The 18,570-nt window shown below is 37.0% G+C and overlaps 1 protein-coding gene across 3 annotated transcripts; it reads right to left on the bottom strand.

Moving 5' to 3' along the window:
- Positions 1 to 13,876: 13,876 nt before the first annotated feature.
- Positions 13,877 to 16,516, bottom strand: LOC106655922. 3 transcript variants are annotated; one of them, XM_023459941.1, is made up of 8 exons: positions 16,121 to 16,516; positions 15,783 to 16,046; positions 15,520 to 15,694; positions 15,159 to 15,439; positions 14,895 to 15,082; positions 14,604 to 14,829; positions 14,401 to 14,525; positions 13,877 to 14,333 (listed from the first exon to the last, which is right to left on the bottom strand). In XM_023459941.1, exons 1-8 carry the CDS (start codon positions 16,185 to 16,187, stop codon positions 13,977 to 13,979), a joined length of 1,683 nt encoding a protein of 560 aa, XP_023315709.1. In that variant the 5' UTR covers positions 16,188 to 16,516; the 3' UTR covers positions 13,877 to 13,976. The 3 variants fall into 3 exon arrangements, with proteins under 3 accessions (XP_023315709.1, XP_014232018.1, XP_023315710.1); XM_014376532.2 differs by having other exon boundaries at positions 14,401 to 14,531; XM_023459942.1 differs by lacking the exon at positions 15,783 to 16,046 and having other exon boundaries at positions 14,401 to 14,531; positions 15,520 to 15,608.
- Between the last annotated feature and the right edge of the window lie 2,054 nt (positions 16,517 to 18,570).

The following is an 18,570-nucleotide window of genomic DNA, read 5'->3' on the forward strand; positions in this document are numbered from 1 at the left end:
ACAAATCACGTGAAATATTCAACTGATTGGAAAGAGTCTCGGGGCGTTTCGCGATCCCCGATTCATCGTCTATTTTTTTTTCTGCGCTATACTGCGCGATGCAGATATTAGATCCGTATAATTTTTCGTTTTCTTCTCTTATATATTTGTTCAAGTAGGTACGCATAACGGAAAAATTTCCCGGAAACACGATGTACGCCGCGTTCAAAGGTAAAAACCCGCCACCACGAAATCTGTAAATAAGGCCCCGGCAATAATTCGTGAATCGTTTAGCGCGCCGCGCACAATAAATAGCCCATAATCGATAAATATACATACACGTAGTATATTACGTTATAACGTATATACAATTTTTAAATGAGTGCGCGTCACTCGCGAGCGCGTTAAACGACACAACTCCCCGGGCCGGAAACTCAATGGGTCCCGGGGCATTATTATGATTGTTATTATATATTCTAAACAATGCGCTATAAGGCCGTGTGGCACGCGCGCGCGTCAAAACATAAATTATCCTGTATGTATGCTCTGCGGCAGCAGCAGCGGTGGCTCTTATAGCCGCACCGTTTAAAGGAGCATATATCCTATATTGTGGTGTGAAGAGAGCCACACACGCGCAAAAATTACCCGCACACGACGAAAGAGCGAGAGAGAGAGAGAAGCGGGAACAAAAGAGACACCCACGCGCGGGCCCGTTAAATAGCTACAACGGCGAAAATCTCACACAAATTGATCCATTTCGATTTTTCAGGTACATTATCGAAGTAGCCCCCTACACCCACGCAGCAGCAGCAGCAACGGGGACATATGGAGCATTGACTTTTGTACTCGCTCGAGTTGTAAACCTTTTCTTGTGGCTAATTTTCCCTTTTTCTCACTCGCTCGTTTATCTCTGCGCCACCACCTGGGCTATATATACTTTTCTCTCGTTCGAAGCTGCCAACGCTGGGGGGTGCTGACACGGCTCTGCCTATTATGTACAGCGACAACGATTTATGTGTACGCAAAAACGCACGATTTAAATTGAAACAGTTATGCTGATCGACGCTGGGATTTTAGAGCCTGCGTGTGTGTGTTGATCGGTCCCTGATAAATATATCCCAAGTTAACGCGAGAATATAAGGAGCTCGATGGCCCGTGAAAATGCCAATTTGTAGTCGATGCGTAGCGTGGGTGTCTTGCTTTGTATCGTTGGAAAGTTGATATCTAATTCGATACCTGCGAGAAGGAATTTTTTTCGGAAATAATTCCGTATAAAAATTTTTCCACTTTAACATTTTTAGTATGCAATACTATGATGTAAAACAATTAGACAATATTATACATCGACACGTCTCGTATTATTTAGAATACGAGCACGGCAATAAGAATAACGAGCATTTAGTTGTCGCCTTAAATTTCTTATTTCTGATATCAGTATATTACATTGATGAAACCTCAAATGACCCGAGTCACCCGCGACTTAGGTATCTTGATTGGATACTAATTGTTCTATCACTGGATGTAACCTGACACTCTATAATCTACCGGTAAAACCAGGAAACACGCGTATAAGATTTGGATTGTAGCTTCGTTGAGAATTATATACGAATTCAATATCGTTTAACCGCAATTTACGATCAATTTGAAAGTAGAGATTTTTTGCGTACAAATTCTGATAAAGTATCAGAATTCTTTAGTACCTGCGTCAATTTAATGCTAATACTTTGCCTTTTCTCTTATGGTTTTCACAGATTCGGTTACACACCATCTACCGGTAACTCGTGAATTCTTGTGTAGCCGAAAATCGCCTATGCCATAGTTCTCATTGTTGAAGTTTCAAAAATGTTGTGTTATTTTCAATGCGATTATTTGTAATATTAGGAATTTTCATAATTTTTAGTACCGGTACTTTATTTTTCGCTTAAAAACCAGTGATTTTTAAAAGTGACTTTAGTATTTTTAAGGCAAATTCGAAATGGTACATAAGATCATTAAAGTATGACTATACTTGAATGTTCTGGTACTGAGGTCAATTAATACTTGAAATATACAAATAATTTGTACTGATCTACAAATAACAATATATACTCTTTTAACTTTGGAATTCGATGCTGAGGGAGCAAAATTCTTTGAAAATTTAAGCAATTAATATTCTTACATACATCTGTAAATTATTACGTACTGCACCCCAGGGGAGAGCAGTAAAGGAGAAGAAAAACATAGTTTGGTGACATTTGATGTAGGATACTCGTGTATACCCGATTTCGAGGCACGATAATGAGATGTGGTTTTTTGGAACAATCGAAACCCATTGACAGGCTCGTGTTCTTCGGCTCAATTAATCAAGACGATTTCAACTTGACGCGTCTGCGTACACTGAGTGGCGCTGTGTGTGTGTGTGTGTGTGTGTGTGTGTGTGTGTGTGTGTGTGTGTGTGTGTGTGTGTGTGTGTGTGTGTGTGTGTGTGTGTGTGTGTGTGTGTGTGTGTGTGTGTGTGTGTGTGTGTGTGTGTGTGTGTGTGTGTGTGTGTGTGTGTGTGTGTGTGTGTGTGTGTGTGTGTGTGTGTGTGTGTGTGTGTGTGTGTGTGTGTGTGTGTGTGTGTGTGTGTGTGTGTGTGTGTGTGTGTGTGTGTGTGTGTGTGTGTGTGTGTGTGTGTGTGTGTGTGTGTGTGTGTGTGTGTGTGTGTGTGTGTGGCATGCAGTGCACGCGTACGTAGTATATGTAATGCGTATCCGTTGCTGCCAGCTCGAGCCGACACTTTCTCTTTTCTGACAATTCAATATCAAGAGCAGTGATGATTTTTTTCTCATTTGTTGTTTCCGCGTGTCGATGAATCTCGACGATATAACCGATTTTTGATATAAATGACATTTTTACGAATAATCGATCTCTCGAGCTATAAATGTGTATGATTATTATTGCTCGTTGACCCGCTTATCCACGACGCATTATTATTAACTGGAAATTCGTCTCGAAACCGAGGCATCGATTTTACGCACGTTCGAGCAGTTACAATACGTTGTCGCGTATGACAATGATCGCAGTTGTAACAATATTTACAAAATCTTAGCGAAAAATGTTTTTCACAACAATAACGATGTTTTTAACGTCTCGGTGGTTCGGGCGAAAACAAAAAATATTAATACATAAACACTGTCAAAAAAACCTTAAATTCGATGCAGATCTACTGTAAAATCATTCTTAAAAATCACTATACTTAATTAACCTATGCAGGATTTTATTCAAAGAAATTTTACATGCGGAATCTTCGTTGAAAATTAATGTTCTAGAAATGATTAATTTTTTTAACATAAAATCTAGAAAACACAATCACGTAAATTATTTTTAGTACGTCTTTTGATTACAAATTAATAATTTTATACAGATTTTTAAGTTAATTACTCTAATTCATGAAAATTTAATCATAATTGAAGTCTAAGCATCTACCCATAGATGGCGAGTATCTTTATTTGCAAAATCTGCAAGTGAAAAAGTGAATATAATTGTTAAGCATGGCGTTAAACTAATGTTTAGAATTAAACATTTTACGAATATTTGATCAGCAACCTGCGATGCTTCGGCGAAGTATGGTATTGTCTGGAAAATTCTACGTATCGATAGTAGTATTTTCACTGGTCATTGAATTAACACCTATAAAATCGTCGTTAAAATTATCATTATATTTATTACCACTAATTACCATTAGACACGAATGATTGACAAGTAGATGCATTTGGTCAACGAAAATGAATTAATCGATTAAACTTACGGCAGTTTCAGAATGGTAGGATTGAACTGAAGAGATCGATTGCACTCTTTTCACTACTCTATTGGCTACTCAACCAGTCCACATGTAATAATTTTATTTTTTGAACTATATTTAATTGTATCCCGAGGAGGTCAGCGCGTGTCCGAAGAATTGTCGATTGTGGTATAATTTTTTATTAAAAAGTGAGAGATCAATTTTTAATAAAATGCCAAGAGTCGTGAAAAAACTGTGTTCTAGTTGTTATGTTGTTATGTTGGTTTGTTGAAGTTATCTGAAGGATTCCCCTTATATTGTCCTGTAAATTAATTGATAAATTGCTCAAATTACCTAGGAAGAAACAATGTAATGTGAAGATCAATTGCACTAATACTTAGGATCTCCCAAAGTGGTAAGTGCACACCTTATATTATTATTTAAACATTTATTTATTATTAAACGATGAATAATTTTCTTCTTGTAATTATCAAAAAATATTATGAATTTTCCCACACTAACCTACAATACGCAACTATTTCGCTAACTTTAGGCTTCCGTAGGAAAAAATAGTATAATCAACTGATGCAGATATGGTTTTTTAACCAAACTCGCCTTCGGCTCGTGCTATGATCCCTCGTTTTGCTGAAAAACCACAATTGCACCCGTTGAGAAATATACTATTTCAATGAAATCAATCCCTTTTTTATAATTTCAATAAGTATCTAAGTGTAAATGTCCAGATGGTATAGGGTACTTCAACCAATGATTGACCACTTTCGACCGGTAAATGACCACTTTTGGATATGCCCTAATGCCTATGCCTATTTGTTATGGTCAGGATGTGAATGATTTCTTAACATTATCAACGATCCATGTAGCCATGTGCTTTTGAGCTAATTTCCTCTCAATGTCTTGCAAATGAACTTGATAGTCTAAGCGTTTCTTGACTTCTTGATACACATGGCTGAGACGTTCTCTGTATGCTGCCTCCAATTGCATACTGATGTTTTCCTTTTTGATTTCCATAATCATTTTCTGTCCGTCTGTTCGCCATTGTTCTTTCTTTTCATGTTCAACTGCTGTCTCCAAACTCTTGATTTGGTCGGTTCTTGACGACTCCCATCCCTTCTCGTATTCATCAATACCTTTATCTAAATATGCAGCTACGCTGGGACCAAGTTTCTTAACTAAAACGATCAGTACTGCGGCGAGTGATAATCCACTGTAAAATTCGTGTTCTAATACGTAAATTTCTTTCGAAATCAAGTATGTTGAAAGAGCTCCTCCGAATACGTATGGACCTGTTACTCCAGTTTTAGGATAGAAGAAAATTATTTTCCTTATTATATGTTGATCGAACATAAAAAACAAGATGCATGGCTCACTATTGAATTTTATAAGGTCTATATAAATATATTTTTTATGATTTTTTATTGTTCATTTTTGAGAATAGTCATTCACTGGTCCAATTACCCTATTACGTACAAGCTGAGACGAATAGAAAATCTCAAAGTATGTATCATAAACGGTTGACACTAAATAGTATTTCAGTGATACTCAAATTGGAAATCTATCTTTATTTTATTATTTTCAAAACACTCATGTAGTTTTTTTGAAAAAATCCCGGTGAGAATCACAGATAACGTATTTGAAAATATTTATTTTAACGTTTGTTTCAGTATATGTTTTAAATGTTTATATTTGATTAGGTTTGTTTCTTTTCAACTAGTTTCTAAATTTGCGCATGAAAAATTTTTTTTGTAAAAAAATTATTCTTTTTAAAAATGTTTGTTACCAGTTTTTACCTTGAAAAACATCTTGTTCATAGAAAAGACAGTAAATAGTATATCATGCAACGACCGGTGTGGATATGCTTTTTCTGAAAAACGAGGGGTTGCAGCACTCGAGCCGAACGCGAGTGCTTCAACAAGTATTGCTGGAAAAGCTTATTCGCACTAGTTGCAATCAATACTTCCTAGTACAAGAGCCTAAAACTAGGTTTTTAAGTTGGACTATCAAAATTGATACTACACTTGATTAATAACTGAATTCTTTTGTGTGTGGTTTTATCATATCAAAATCATTGAAATAAAATGTCGATCTATGAGGGTATTGATCGTGATATTATTGTAGTGAATTTTGTCGAGCCTCACACGTTGTACATACGTTTCGAAAATCACGTATGCATTTTAAATCGTGAACACGTGTGTGGTTTGGAAGTTTCTTGTGGAAGTCTCCCACGAGTCAATCATCATTAATCGGGCCAGTTTTTCAGACATCACCCAAAATTTTTACCACACGCGCAGAAGTACTAATTAGTTTTAATGTTTTCTTCTCTCGTCGGCAAGTATATGTGTTTTCTCTTTGTTTCTATTCTGCATCGTGGGTGAATCTTGACTCTGCATTTTTTTCCGTTATGTATTATACATATGATTTTCATCAAAAGCTCGTTGTAACAGAAGGATCGAGTGTTAGAACGAATCTATTTTCTAGTTCAGTGACCATTGGTTTTTTATTTATTTATATTTTGTAATCATTATTGCATTGGAGCTCGCAAGAAACCCCGCTTTAGAAAAAAATGTCGGTACAGTGAAAAAAGTTTTCTCCTAAAAATGTTATTATTTGTATAATAATGTATCAATGCTAATAAAATGAAACATTGTACTTACTCAATGAATTTTCGTATGAAAAAAGATTAAATAATTTTTTCAATACGTCTAATACATTGCCCAAAAGGATTGCATCTGGTATCGTTTGGGACTCATCGGTCAATGCTGTAACGTATTTGAAATCGGAGGAAAACTAGTGCAAGCTATGATCGACGAAGATTTTTCGCAAATGAAATTTTAACGGTAACATGTCGTAAGCACGTTAGCTGGACAAAATACGAAAATAAAAAACATAGATAATTATGTAGTGTGTACTTAGTCACTTTCAATTTTTTAAAGAATTTCTATAAATAAAAACAAAGAAGGAGACACGAAAAATTACTTGAATTACGAGTTCGCCCCAGTGCCACCGTCACTCTTTAACGACACAGGAATGCGCAAAACTAAGAAATCTGCATTGTACAAGCAATTTGAGAGTATTTAAAATTTTACCTCGTCGTTGGCTACATAATTTTCGACGGATTTTCAGATAATTCCCAATTTAACAAAAAGAGCTTTTCAGGTTTGGGTCATGGATTTGCTCCAAAATTTTTTTGCGGTCTGCTGGTACCCAATACTGAGGCTCCCTGTGCTTAGTTTGATCCAATGGGCCTTAGGGCCCATTTTGTAGAGGATTTTCCACATTATAAAAAAATCTTTGTTATTTTCTATATCGAAATAGAAGTACTTAAATGAAAAAATGGGACGATCAAAAGTTTTAAAATTTTTCAAAGAATCTGCTTGAATTTTTTCAGAATTTTTGGGACCGTCTATCACTTAATTCAAGAGGCCCAAATTTGACGCTTTTTTTAGTATACTTTAGGACTTCGTAAAGAGAGTGCAAAAAATGCAGACCAGTTTTCAACTACTTTTACTTTTACTTTTACTAATACGATATTGCAACACTTTAAACCTCCACCACTAGATGGCGAGTAACTCTATCTGTAAATTCACAAGTGAAAAGGTAAATATAATTGTATAAATGAAAGCAGGGTTTTATTATTCATAACTTCGATATTGCTTTGCGCTTACAAAGTGCAGTCATTCGTTGAAAATTATTTTACAAATAATATGAACCAAATTATCCTTTGACGTTTGGTTAAAAGAAAAACATCGCACGTAACTCCCTCATTGCGGAAAGCAAAGTATATTTAATTAAAATCTCAATTTACCCGAATCAAAGAGAGCTCGTGCGTCGATCAATGCGATATAACGACACTCATACCCTTTCCAGCGCAATATTTATCGCGCGCATTCATCCGCGATAACAACAGGGACACAGCCTGCAGCAGACAAATATTTCGTGTCGGCGCCCCAGCGGCGCGTGCAGTAGTCCCGCTTGCGTGTGGCGCAAACTACAGAGAGAGAGGAGTGAGAGATAAAATCGGATCTGCGGCATATAATATTGTGCTAAGGCTTGCGGCTTTATTTCCGAGCTCAGGTGGCGACGTTCAAAGCCAATTATGCGCTTTAGCCCGGGCAGTGTATACAGACTCACACACACACACATCGCCTCGTTCACGCCCCCGCCCCTGTGGCCTCGAAATCCCTCCCTATAATACACACAGACACACATGCACCTACAGCACAGCCTGCATACAGAATAGAGTATACACACACATACAGAGCCCGAGAAGTTTAACTTGTCTCCACTATAACGGATTAACGGGTCTCGGATTTATTGGCCTGTAATTGCGCGCTTCCACCCTTTAATTAAGTCGCGTTCATTTCACTTAATGAAAAGCGCGCGAGTATTGTTGCCCCCGCACACGCGCATCCCGTGTACACAGACGCGCGAATCGCAGCTAAATGCTTAAAACGCCTTTATCTTTATTTGCATTCGAAATTCGAGCGAGATGGATTGATCGAGCTAATAATTCAAACTTTCCCGGGCAGTGTTTATTCTTCGATAAACAGCCCTCGTATCGTTTTCCATCGCGCGGCGATCCCTTATTCGCGATGTAGCTGTATTGGAGCTTAAAGAACCTCCATTGCGTCCGACTGAATTGTATTCCAATGAATTAATATAAATCTCCGAGTCAATCAAAGAATCGCTCACCGCGTTCGAGATAAAAAAAAAATATATACCAATCAATGAGAGCGAAAAAGCTTTACTATCTTTTCCTTCTCTCTCTCTCTTTCTCTCTTGGCGTTTGACTGAAAAAAAAAAATGAAATCGCATTATCTTATATTGCGTGTCATTTTGGTAATGCCATAAAACATTCGCGCGCGTTCGTACTTACATAGCATATGTGCGAGATAGAGTCTCGAGCGAGCAAATTTTCTCTGTAGCTGTATATACGTGGGCGACTGGCGCTGCCTGGGCCCTTATCTTTTCTATTATCGATAGCTGCTGGCCAGTAACCAGGCGATCTTTGTGCAAGCGTAGCCGCTTTATTCATACCCTCCCTCCCCCTCCCCGCGCTTTGCAAAAGCGCCACACGGCCTCGTTTATATAAATACGAGCTTCCAGCGAAGATATATACGAAAAGTATAGCGCCCTCCGCCGAAAGTCCGAAGAAGGGAGGAGGACTTGGCGTCGCGAGGCATCTTCTGGCATAGTATGTATAGCCTCCCTTTCCTTCCTTCCCTCGTACAAAGTTCTTGGCGCTCTCTTGGTCGTGCTGCTGCTGCTGCCGCTGTAGGTCGTCATGGAAACGCGTACATATAGCTGGCACGGGCGAAACACGACAGCAACCCCATCATACGTACCATTATCACGCTGTATATAGCCTCCTCCTTTTGCCCTCGGCTTCTCTGCATAGTATAGATACTCTGGCCCTTCTTCCTTCTTCCTCTGTCCGTGTACATTTTTGATAAATAAGAGTCTGAGTGTTGGTAGGCTTGCACATTTTTTTGAGTCGAGTATCCTAAAATACACTATCCTTATTTAAATCAACTTTCAATTTTGTAAATAATTACAGTTTAAAAAACAGCAGAATAAAATTGTATACACCATCCCAAACATAAGTCCAAAATTTTCAGATCATATACTTGGCCAATTCGACGCTCGCTCGGGGATGGAAGAAAAGCGATCGCGATGCAGAATCGTGACGCGAGTCAAGATACTTCTCTCTCTCTTCTCGGTTATATATACGCCGGAGCCATTACCGAGAAGGCAATTTCGCGTTATCGCGCTACGCGAAGGGAATGAATGTGGAATCCATAAATCAGGCTGCTGTGCTGTGCTGCGAGCTTGGCCCAAGCTGTAGGATCCTTTATACGCTGTGCTTATATATACGCCACGCTCGCCCGTGTATATAAGTTTTGGCAAGCGCCACAGTCAGAGCCAGCTCGCTCGAATGAGAGCTTTTATTTTTATCCTTATTTCGGGATAAGGATGCCTCGTGTTTATGCACTGCGATATTATGTAGAAACACTGTATGTGTGTCGGGATATATAAAATAATAGGAGAAAAGTACGCGGATGTATTGTATGCACGACGGATTAGAGGGAACATGATTTCATACGCGTAAAATCGGGTATAGCTCGTCGATGAGTTAGTTGAGCGTTGCGTTATTGTGCTTGTAATCGGCGAGAACTCGTTCGGGTTTACTGTACTTTTTAAACGTACGCGAGAACTCTTATGTCGCTCATAATTCCGAGTAATCGTATACGCGCACGAAACCATAATTTTCAATTACAGAGTCCTCGCTGGATTCCAAAAATCTTTTACATTTCACGGGTTCACGCATATAAATTGCTCGAGTGTTTTTTTATGTAACCGCATAATCGAGCGTCGTGATTACGTTTCAAAGCGAATGGATAAAAAATAAAAAAACACGCGAACGAGTCCGATCTTTCGTCGGGCTGCGATTGATTGATGATTCGGTCGACGCGAGACACTCAGCTGCTTCCACTTCGAGATCGACGCGCGCGGCTATTACACACGCATTATAACGCTGCACATGATGTCGGTGTAAGCGCGATACAAGTATAAATCAAGTACGGAGCAATTTTAGATAAATGGTTTGAGGGTATCGTTTGCATCGCGAGGACTGATTTCTAATAATCGTGATTTTAGGATTTCGAGGATGAAAAAGGGTATTTCGAGAGACACTCGTAATTTTCTCTATCTCTTTTAATATGATTATTACGTACTAAGAAACTGCTATAATGGATTATAATATCCAGCTCGAGTCTCGACGAATGATATCGATGCACAAAATGAAAGAAGAAAAGCAGAAGTGTATGTATAATACACGATAATGCAATATAATACAAGCCGAAAAATAAAGCGTCCAGTTCATCGCGCTTGTTATTCGCCTGTATCTAAGCACGAAGCTTATCTCCTGCCTTCCAAGTCGATAAAGCCCCTTTTCAGCTCTCTTTTTCTCTCTCTCTCTCTCTCTCCTCTTCCTCCTCTTTCCCCTTCCTCCTTCGCGCGTGAATTCTATGAATAGCCGAGCGACCTCCCTAGGCACGAAGAGCGAGCGGATATTTCGTCGAGACTCTCATGTATAGCCAAAGGCTTGGCCGTGTGGCGCTTGCGCGTACGCCGTGTATTATGTCCCCCTCCGCCACTGCCGCCTCCACTATATCGCCCGCACCGCGTCTGTTCCCCGCCGCCGCCGCCGCTGCTGCTTCTGTTATACTACTCCTTTTGTAATCTTATCGCTATCGCGACCAATTGCGTCGGGCGGAAGACAGTATGGCGTCGCTCGTCAAACGATATCATCGCCTTTATCCGACTCTGCCCCCCCCCCTTCCCCCCCGCCTCGTGCCCTGCTCGCGTACCCACCCACACCCACAGCAGCAGCGGCGGCGGCAATGGCATGAATACGTATACACGCGCTATCGCACGGATAAATTGGCCTCGTTTGCCGGGGAATAAATATTTTCTCTCGACTCGGAGCGTGCAGAGAAAGAGAGAGAGAGAGAGAGGATTGCGCGGTGGAGCGGAAAATTTCTATCCTGAATGCCTTTCGATGAAAATAGAGAGAAAATCAAAAAAGTTTCTGATTTGATTTTTTTTCTGGGGAGTTATTCGAACAATTAATGAAGGAACGATGACAATGCACTGAGAAAACAGTTCACAACTATTGACCGTGCAGAGCGCCACCTTCATTCAAGTGGTCCGTGTAAACTTAAAATCACCGTGCCCCCTCTACAATTTATTATGCACAACTCGTAAACGCCCGCGCGTCGTAACCATTGAATCATAGTGCGTAGGGCGCACGGCTTTTTCCCGTGCAGAGCACAGCAATTCTGCATGCGCTTGTATAGCAAGCGCTCGACCAAATGCTGGGAGTTGAAATACGCCGCAAATGTTGTTGCAAAGTCAAACTCAAGATGTGCTTAGTCTATAGTTATTTAGAAATGATTAATTATAAATAAAAACATTCTTATTTTATTATTTTTTATTTTTTCTATAAATTTGAACAATTTTAAATTATAATTTTTAAAATATATGTCTTGTTGCTACAAGTAAATTTTTATAATTGTCAGGCTTAAAAGTAATACAAGGGCTTCTAACCGGTAAATTATTATATGAAATACATTTCAATTCCTCGCATTCATATATTATATGCGCATCATAATGACTGTCTGTCCCAATAGCTTTTAATGGCTTGTATAAAAATTCTACTTCGTCATTTGGTAATAAGTAGATAGTTTCTATTCTTCCAAATTCTGGAAAATCGTCTGAAATGCTTGTAATTATTACAGAATCAGGGCTATATTTAAAATTATTTACTTTTACATAAGTAAGAGTGAATTTTGTACAACTTCTCCCATTTTGAAAAAAATTTTCCTTTTTTTGTTTTCCAAAGGAAATATCAACGTCTTGATATTTGATATAATTTATAGACATATTGGCTAATAAATATCTATTAGCCAAACTTTTCAAAGTATTTATTTTACAAGCATTACCCGACAACAAATCTTTCAATAACCGATGCTTTGATTCACATCTCATTGTTGAACAATTCATCAAGGGTCCGACGGAACGTATAAGACGTGGATAGTGAACCATAAAATGAAACTTCTTTTTTAGATTACCATTTAAAAAAATGTACAAGGAATGATGTTCAGCTATAGCATCCTCTAATTGCAGTATATGTGATTCTGTTATCGCTGGGGCTGTAATGATGTAAACGATTTCTCTTAGCTTTAAATAAAGCTTCCAAGTTTCATTATCTTCAGGTATTTTAGATCCAACCATAATGTTAAAATAACGAACAAAAAATAACGCTTCAGCACCAGACATTTTTAGCTTTCCATTCGCATTTATATAATCTAAACTTATCGCTGATGGGAGATTATTTGATTCGAAGTCAAACTGACAATTTTTTAATTTGAAGTTGAGATAATCTATAGTAAAAAATTTGTCAACCGTGATGAAAACGGTTAGAATAAATGCCATGACATAACTGACTACGCCCTCAAAAACATCATGAAGGATGTCTAAATATTGATTTTGAGTCACATGAAACTGAATTATTCTATTGAAAATACATTCGTCTTTTATGCCTGAAACGCTAAGCTGTTTGTCTTTCAATTGTGCCTCATAATTTAATAGATTTCGAATCAAATGTCTGTCTTCTCGAATCATTTTTTGCATACGACAAGGATCTGCGAAGCAACATCGACAACAAATAGTATTTCCAAAAGATTCTGTGAAGCCGAAAATGCCATTGAGGCCAAGGTTGTCTCCAATAATGAGACTTGTAATAAAATAAACACGGTAGCTAATATTGCCTACAATTATAGTCACTGGATTTAACCTGAGATCATTCAATTCATCTATCGTAGTACAGAAAATTTTTTCATTGCCATATTTTTTCCTATCATTTGCATAAAATAAATCAACTATGAGAATACTGATTAATTTAGAGGCAAGACCTGGTGGTAGAAAAGGTAGGACTGCATAAAATACTCCTATTTTATTAGTGCCCGCGTGCGGACCTAGAGCGTTGCCGATTTCTACATCGTCGTGGTACCCGAATAAAGGAAGAGCCAAATCATATTCACTTTTAGATTCACTAAAATTCTTTAATTGCTCTTTCCATAACTCTCCTTGTAAAAAATTACTCATAACTGATGACTCATTTAAAGTAGAAATATAAGCTAATATTGCTGGAAACAATCCGTCGATATTCAGCAAGTCGGTTAATGATTTTCTTAAAGAAATGTGAACCATCTTTACCGGTTTTTTTTTCTTAACAACTGTACCATTATCAATTATTACAAAATTTTCTGTCTCTCCAATCGGAACGAAGTCTGCGTCTATATTAAAACCTAAGTCTCTGAATAGTTTTTCACGATTATATTCAGAACTGACATTTTCAAAAGTATCTTCTAGATTGTTGAAAACATGGTTTATTTCCGTTTGTGCTTCGTCACTTACAGCTTCATGTATTGATGAATTTATTTTGTTCATTAATGACGGATTGTAATCGTTTTTTATATAATCTCGAAATGTATTAATAACGAAATCCACGTCGCTTAAAGTGAACCTAGGATTCTCGTATAATTTACTCACTAATCGGCCTACTTCTAAATCTAGATCCATTTTACTAACTTAATGAATAAAATTTAGTTATACTACAGTGCATAAAAGTCGAAAAACGATTAAGTTACTAAAAATTTCTTAATTTTAAAACCTATTTGGTTCTTTGCCTTTTATTCTTCAATTCTTTTATATCTGCATCTAATTCAAGGCACTTGTTTTTCGCAATGACTCTGCGATCTTTTTGATTAAAAATGAGCTGGAAGTACGACCAAACATGAGGGCATCCAACAGGGTATTGAATATCCAAGACGCGCAACGTTTTGTACAAAAAATCGACTGCTTCGGTCGCCGTGGTAAAATCATACACGATATCACCTACAACTGCATGAACGCAAGTTAGAGCATCCAATGGGCCACAGCAAACTACATATGGTTGCGGTTCCTGCACTGAATGTGATTGTAGAAACTTAGAATAGTCATTTTTTATCGTATCCAATAATTCGTGGTCCTGAAATAATATTTACATTAGAGACCGTTGAAAATGATGTACGTATATCAGCGAAATATTTATTTACTTTTATGTGTTGCATAAATGAATCGGTGCTTTTCTCTTTAGTGATTTTCCATGTACCACTGCTCTGGTTGGATCGGAAAGTGTGTTTGATGAGGGCAGGTAAAATGAGAAAAGCCAATGTATCAGCTACTCCTAAAAGAATGACATTTGATGAGATGTTTCAAACGGTTTTGCTTGTGCTCTCTCATACAAAATACAACTCACCATTCCCATCTGTTGAAATTTTTATTTTGAGAAAAACATCATCCAAGTTTGAGTAATCGACTTTGATGTAATTACCATTTAATTCAGGGACATCAAACTTTACAGTGTTTTCGCTTAAACTTTTTGCGTACTGAACAAGAAATTCAGCGCTTTGAGCCCATTCAGTCAAAAGATTTTTATGAAATTTCTCTGCCTCATCAAAAGTTTTTTTGAAATCATATGAAATCTGAAATTCATAATTCACATGACTTAGGATAAAATTATCAATATTACAATAAATGAATTACTCACCAATTGATATGCAAGATCTGTCTCTAAAACTTTTAATTTTTTAATCAAATCTAGTCCTTTTTCAGTGTATGTTTGTTTCCTGTAGCTGTAAGATGTCATCCAATTCTCTATTATGTGGTATTTCTCACTGTCACTTAAATCCTCCGGCTTATTCAGCAGACAATTTATGTCCAATAATGTCTCAGATGCTATAAATATTATAAAAAATATAGATTTAATACCACATTGATCACATAAAATGTTTAAAAATTTTCAATTCAATACCAGTAAAAGTAGGCGTATCAGTTTTTACTTGTGTCACTTGAGGGTGTAGATTTATCAATAAATTTGTTTTTTTTTCGATGTGACCTCGCCTTGCTGAATAAGCATTTTGTAGTTTTCCTGTAGCATTTACTCTTCCTTTTTTATTTTTAGTATTAGTATTATTACTTAATCTGTTTTCTTTTGATAAAGTATAGCTACAATCATAATATACTTTTTTTTCTTCACATGGGAAAAAATCTACTATTTCTTGACTGAGACTTTGGAACACCTTAGAGGGAATGCTGTTGAAATTAAAATAAACACAGGTGTTATAAACGTTTAACTAAATAACTTGAATAAAAAGGATTTTTGAAATTCTTACTGAAATGGTAGTGTACTCTCTTTTGTTTTATCAAGCTCTGCATCCACTAATATTTTACTCAGCTCGTCCCTCAATGATGAAATGTTGCCCTGATAAGCATACATATATAGAATAATACTGCCCCATAAGCAATCAGCATGATGTAATAATTTGTACATTCTTTTATTTTTTTGTACTATGAATGAGTATATAAGAAAATATCATTAGTAAATAATGTGCAAATTTCAAAAGTGAAAGAGATAGAAATTTTGAGTAGAAATTACTTTGTGTATAAAAATCTTGATAATCTTTAAATTTATCTCTTTCAGTAGGGACTTTAGAAGTTTCGTAATAGCAATCGTTACTAGAAGCATTTTGATTGAGATTTGATACATCTGCGAGAACCGGTTTTTGAGAATTCAAAGTTTTTCGATACAGTTCTAATACATTATTAAGTTTATTCCTAGATGTACTGTGGCTATCAGGTACTATTAAGTCTATTTTGCTTTTACTTAAATTAATAAATTCCTCGTAAGTAATTTCATGAACTGTAAAACACGATCGAACATGATAAAATCAATGATTAGATGAAATGACTTTGAAAATGTTAAAGTTTACTTACGAAGCATATAATATGACAAGTCATCCAGCATCCAACTTGTTAGTAATGAGTTAATAGATGGATCCATAATAATATAAATATCCAATCACTATCATAACAATACTATAAAACAAGTCCAATCACAATCACAATAATACTAGAACACAAGTAAAATTGCGTCGTAGGTTAAGCACGCTGCGTATACCACGAGACGACGGTGTAATGCCCGCCAAATCCGCGGTCTCTGCACGGCAAAATCAAGTGCGTACACGAGGAATGACCATGATAGCCGCACGATAATTGTAGAGGGGAACTCGGCCGAAACAAAGATAGTGCACGCATGGCGAAAATCAGTTTGCGCATGGTGTTTCGATGTGGCGCCGTTGGCGCGCACAGCGGTTTATAGTGAACTGTTCGCTCAGTGTGGATTAATACGGGTATTTGAGACTAAATGTTTTCAACTTCTTTGTCGAGTATGAAAGGATCATACTTAATGATCCACTAATACCAAAGATCATCGTTTCACAGGTACAGAATTTACTTCACACATTTGATGTCGATTAACGGAGTGACTGGCGTTTTTTCGGATCTAAATTTTCTCAGGGGTTAACCATTATACTTTGAAATACAAATGAATGATACTTTTGTGCCCAAGGCTCCATTACGCAGTTCATTAAGTTTGTAATGAACGATCAATGCTACAATTACAATTCATTGTTCTGCCGTGAGCTGTGAGCTTAAGTATGTGTGAGACAGGCGTGTGCCACTGCGCTCGAAATCAGGATCAATCAGTGCGTCGATCCGAGATTGGAAATTTGCTTATATGATTTTCTTATTGTTTATTTAGGCTGGATTTAATTTTATGCGCTAATTGAGATTTATTTTGTTTCGATAAAGAAAAACATTTTCAGTTTCTAATCTAGAATTTATTACAATCCATTTGAAAAAGACTTCAATTTTTTAAACTGTTTAAGTATCTAGGAGATTACTTGGATACATTTGGTACTTATATTTTCGATAAATTTACTCGATATGTCGTTTTGCGTCATCTAAGGTTGAAAATGTTACAGCAATAAAATATAATTTATGAGCTGAAAACACCTGTAAAGAAGTACAGAAAAAATCTCTCCACCGCGCTGACCACCTTAATTACTTCTTTTTTTTCTATTTCCAAGAAAAAACGTCCGATCTAACGTAATAACGATGGCGCGAGGCACACGACGTATTCGGATCAAAGGTGAAATCTACGAATTAAATGGCCACAATAATGGACGGCAAAACCACTTAACTCGCTTGTGCCGCCTCTATACGACGACGATGATGAAAGAAAAATTCAATCTTCAATTTTATTGCAATTTCGCTGTGTACGATACAAAGCCTTACCCTATTGGTGTTTGAGAAAGCAGATCAAAAAAAGGTATTTTCTCATTGCTTAACGAGAGCAAAGTGCGATAACGCGTTGAGTTATATTGAATTATTGAAATTAATTTTAAAAAATGGTCAAATTATCATACGTAAATGTGTGTGTTTACGAGCTGTGTATGTGCGACAAGTTTATGTTCGCCCGTCATTAAGACGCTTCGAGGCTAACGAATTAACATAATTATGTGACTGATCTTGTCATAATGTTGTCAGCTCTGTTCTCACTTAACCGAATCAAAGGAAATTATGTCTTACAGCTGTCTACGTATATTATTCCATTGTGCTCCGGACACATTTCCAATATTTATTGCAAAATAAGATCGATTGGAAGTTATATTCTAATTCGTACGAGGGAATCTCTTGAATGTATACTGTCATTTTACACTAAGCGAAAGAATCTGTAAAGAAATAATAGGTGCACGTCTTAAGACTAAAATTGACGTTAAGTTAATATTGAGGGATAAAACTTGGTCGGGTTGAAATTTTTCGGGGCGCTGCGCACGTTTATTATACTTTCGAATTTCGGGTGAATAATGTATATTGTACGCTAACTCGTACTAATTTATCGTAACATGTATTATGTTTTGATCACGAGTTTGCAATATAGTTCGGCTTAGCCACCTAGCGTCTAAAATCATCGACTTTGTTTATTCCGATTCAGATCATTTAGTTTCTTACTTGAATTCATGATTATCATTGACAAATTGACTTTTTCATATTTATACGACTGTTTATCGCAATCTCACATTTCCCACGACTCACTCGTTTTCGAAGAAAATTTCGCTTCACTTTTTTGCAAGTAAATAACAAACAAATGAAGTAACTGTATTAAAATAAAGTCCTGCGGGCGTAGACATTTTTGGCACGTAAATTATAATAAAATCCATGCCGATCGACGCTCGTACGATCATTTTTTTTCACACGCGCATGTAAACGCGACACACTTGGAAAATTTATTCTCGTCATTACTCACGATCTCGTGTAAATATTACAATATATCTCGTACCTAATAATAGCGCGGGTATATATAAAGCCTGGCCGCGTCGATA

This window comes from Trichogramma pretiosum, unplaced genomic scaffold (genome assembly GCF_000599845.2).
Source record: "Trichogramma pretiosum strain Unisexual culture from Peru unplaced genomic scaffold, Tpre_2.0 scaffold10, whole genome shotgun sequence".
Classification (NCBI taxonomy): domain Eukaryota; kingdom Metazoa; phylum Arthropoda; class Insecta; order Hymenoptera; family Trichogrammatidae; genus Trichogramma; species Trichogramma pretiosum.

Bases quoted from the DNA above. Each gene is read 5' to 3' on its own strand.
- LOC106655922 (XM_014376532.2), bottom strand. From the start codon at position 16,187: ATGGATCCATCTATTAACTCATTACTAACAAGTTGGATGCTGGATGAC. The intron at 15,440-15,519 runs GTAAGAATTTCA...TAATTTCAACAG, and splicing joins GAGAGTACACTACCATTTCA to CATTCCCTCTAAGGTGTTCC. The intron at 14,532-14,603 runs GTGAGTTGTATT...TCATTCTTTTAG, and splicing joins AATTTCAACAGATGGGAATG to GAGTAGCTGATACATTGGCT.